The 2,696-nt window shown below is 69.6% G+C and overlaps 1 protein-coding gene across 1 annotated transcript; it reads right to left on the reverse strand.

Moving 5' to 3' along the window:
- Positions 1-18: 18 nt before the first annotated feature.
- Positions 19-876, reverse strand: TAGLN2 (transgelin 2). The gene is made up of 3 exons (XM_085315598.1): positions 637-876; positions 350-524; positions 19-140 (listed from the first exon to the last, which is right to left on the reverse strand). Exons 1-3 carry the CDS (start codon positions 814-816, stop codon positions 34-36), a joined length of 462 nt encoding a protein of 153 aa, XP_085171724.1. The 5' UTR covers positions 817-876; the 3' UTR covers positions 19-33.
- Positions 877-2,696: the final 1,820 nt, after the last annotated feature.

A 2,696-nucleotide genomic window follows, 5' to 3' on the forward strand; every position in this document is an offset into this window, starting at 1 on the left:
GTTGTCCCCCCACCCCCACCCCGTGGTGGCCACCTACTTGGGGAACCAGTTGGGGTCTCCGACGAAGAGCCCGTCGCCCTTGGTGACGGCCAGGCTGCCCAGGTTCATCAAGGTGCGCTGCACGCAGGCCATGTTCTTCCCTGCGAGGCCCCACGGTGGGTGAGCGGCCGCCGGCCCGGCCTGGGCCCCGACCACCACCCCTCCACCTCCACCGCCACCAGCTCCACCACCGCCACCGCCACCACCGCCACCACCACCTTCATCTCCACCTCCACCACCACCTCCATCTCCACCTCCATCTCCACCTCCACCACTACCTCCACCGTGCGCGCGCGCGTGGGTCACCCACCTTCCCACAGGTCAACGGTCTGGAAGATGTCGGTGGCGGCGATGCCGTAGCGTTCGGCTGCCTGCAGGAACTGCGAGATCTGCTCCATCTGCTTGAAGGCCATGGCGGACGCTTGGATCTTGGCCACGGGACCTTGGCCGCGCGGGTGCAGGCTGTTGATGAGGCGGCACAGCACCTGGGCCGGGAGAGCGGGCGTCAACGCCCCGTGAGCCAACCCCTCGCGGCCTTCCTCCTCCTCCTCCTCCCCGCCGCCTCCGCCCCCTCRGTCCCCGCTGCCGGCGACTCACGGTGCCGTCCTTCAACCACTGCTGGAAGTTCTCCCTGCCGGGTTCGGGTTGCTTGACGTCCCCGCCGCACTGGGCCAGGATCCACTGCACCAGCACCTGCTCCAGCTCGGGGTCGTACTGCCGGTCGATCTTCTGCTGCACCTCGCGGCTGAGGCCGTAGGACGGTCCCCGGTTGGCCATGGTGACGGCGCAGGTGTCTGCGCGCAGAAGCCGGGGTGGTGAGTGCCGAGGAACGAGCCACCCCCACGTCCCTCCCTTTCCCCTCCCCTCCCCGAACCCTGGGGTCCRCCGCCGCAGTGCCCGGACCGGCGCGTGTCTCCCTCCTCCGCCCAACACCCCCGCCCTGCCCTCGTGGGGACACCCGGCGGCTGTGTCCCACCACAGGCACCAGAAGGACCAGTAGGGACAGGGGCACGAGCTGCCGGTGTGGGTGCGAGGAGTCTTCACTGCTTCCTGCCCTGTGAGGACCCCAGCCCCCTTGCAAGGACCTCAGCACCCAACAAGGACCCTGGCCCCCTTGCAAGGACCCTGGCACCCTATAAGGACCTCAGCCCCCTTGCAAGGACCTCGGCCCCCTTGCAAGGACCCTGGCACCCTTGCAAGGACCCCGGCACCCTACAAGGACCTTGGCCTCCTTACAAGGACCTCAGCACCCTACAAGGATATCGGCCCCCTTGCAAGGACCTTGGCCCCCCCTGCAAGGACCTCAGCACTCTACAAGGACATTGACCCCCTTGCAAGGACCTTGATTCCCCCTCTCCCCTGCAAGAACCCTGGCCCCCTTGCAAGGACCCTGGCACCYTGCAAGGATGTCGGCACCCTACAAGGACCTCGGCACCCTTGCAAGGACCCTGGCACCCTTGCAAGGACTTGGACCCGGGGTCGCCCTGTGGCACTCAGCACCCCAGGTACTCCCCGCACCGGCCCTCACCCGCCCGGCTGCGGCCCGGCGCTCATCCACACCCGAGAAATTCCCCCACCCCGCTCCCAACCTCAGCTGGAGCGAGCTCCATGCTGGGGTCGGACCACCCCCACCAGCCCCTCCGGCCACACCGGCATCGCCCCCCCACACCTTATTTTATTTATTTATTTATTTATTTTTGCCGGGCTCAGCCAAAGGCTTGGCAGGCGCTCGCTGCCGGTCGAAGCTTGTTTGCAAAGCTCGCCGGTTCGCTCGGCRCCGCCGGGCTCGGCGCCAGATCCGGGAGCAGCCCGGAGCCAACGGGAGCTCCCGCGGCCCCGCGCGCCCTCTGGGCCGGCACCCGCGCGGCGACCGAGCCGGGGCGAGTCACGCCGGAAAGGGGACGAAGCGAGATGGTTGCACCATCCCGGATCCTTGGGRGACTCATCCCCAACTCATCCCGGATCCGCAGGTCTCATCCTGCCCGCGGGGTTGGAAACGGCCTCGCCGGCATAACCCTGCTCTGCTCCCGCGGTGCCGGCGGCACCGAAGCGCCTCTCGGCACGAGGCGCCCGACGGGAACGCGACGTCCCTCCCGGCGCGACCCACGGGGACGGCGGGAAGCTCCGCCGTCGCGCGCCGCCCGCGACTTCTCCCGCTCCGTCCCTCTTGCGCGAGCCGGCACCGGGTCCCCGGTGACCCACCGGTCCCGGGTGGGGGACAGACACGTGGCAGCCGCGGGAGCCCGGCGAGCCGGCGGGAAGGAGAGCCGCTTCCCGGGAGCGCTGGGAACGCCAGGCCGGAGGCCAAGGCGGATTAGGAAACAAAGAGGAGCTGAAATTGGTGCAGACAGGGCTGATTTCCCGACGCAGCTCGGGGCTTGCCCGGACGGCAGGGTGGGGAGGGCCGGATCCAGCCCAGCCCTGACGGGGCACCAGTGGGGAGGGGACCATGTCCCCGCTCACGGCTCACGCACGGCCACCCTGGGGTCTCCGGAAGTTATTCCGGGAGCAGCAGGGTGGGGACGGCACCCAGTGCGGCCGGGCCACGGCCACGCGGGGCGGGGGGGGGGATCGCGGGGACGCGGCGGTGCGGAGGAGCCGAGCCCGGCTGGGTGCCAGCTCCCTCGGGGACCCTAGGGAACGGCCTAGGGGATGGT

This window comes from Rhea americana, unplaced genomic scaffold (genome assembly GCF_003343005.1).
Source record: "Rhea americana isolate MKP2758 unplaced genomic scaffold, rheAme1 scaffold_430, whole genome shotgun sequence".
NCBI lineage: Eukaryota > Metazoa > Chordata > Aves > Rheiformes > Rheidae > Rhea > Rhea americana.

Coding starts and splice junctions, on each gene's coding strand:
- TAGLN2 (XM_085315598.1), bottom strand. CDS start 816: ATGGCCAACCGGGGACCGTCCTACGGCCTCAGCCGCGAGGTGCAGCAG. Junction 525..636: donor AGTGGTTGAAGGACGGCACC/GTGAGTCGCCGG, acceptor CTCCCGGCCCAG/GTGCTGTGCCGCCTCATCAA. Junction 141..349: donor GACCGTTGACCTGTGGGAAG/GTGGGTGACCCA, acceptor GGGGCCTCGCAG/GGAAGAACATGGCCTGCGTG.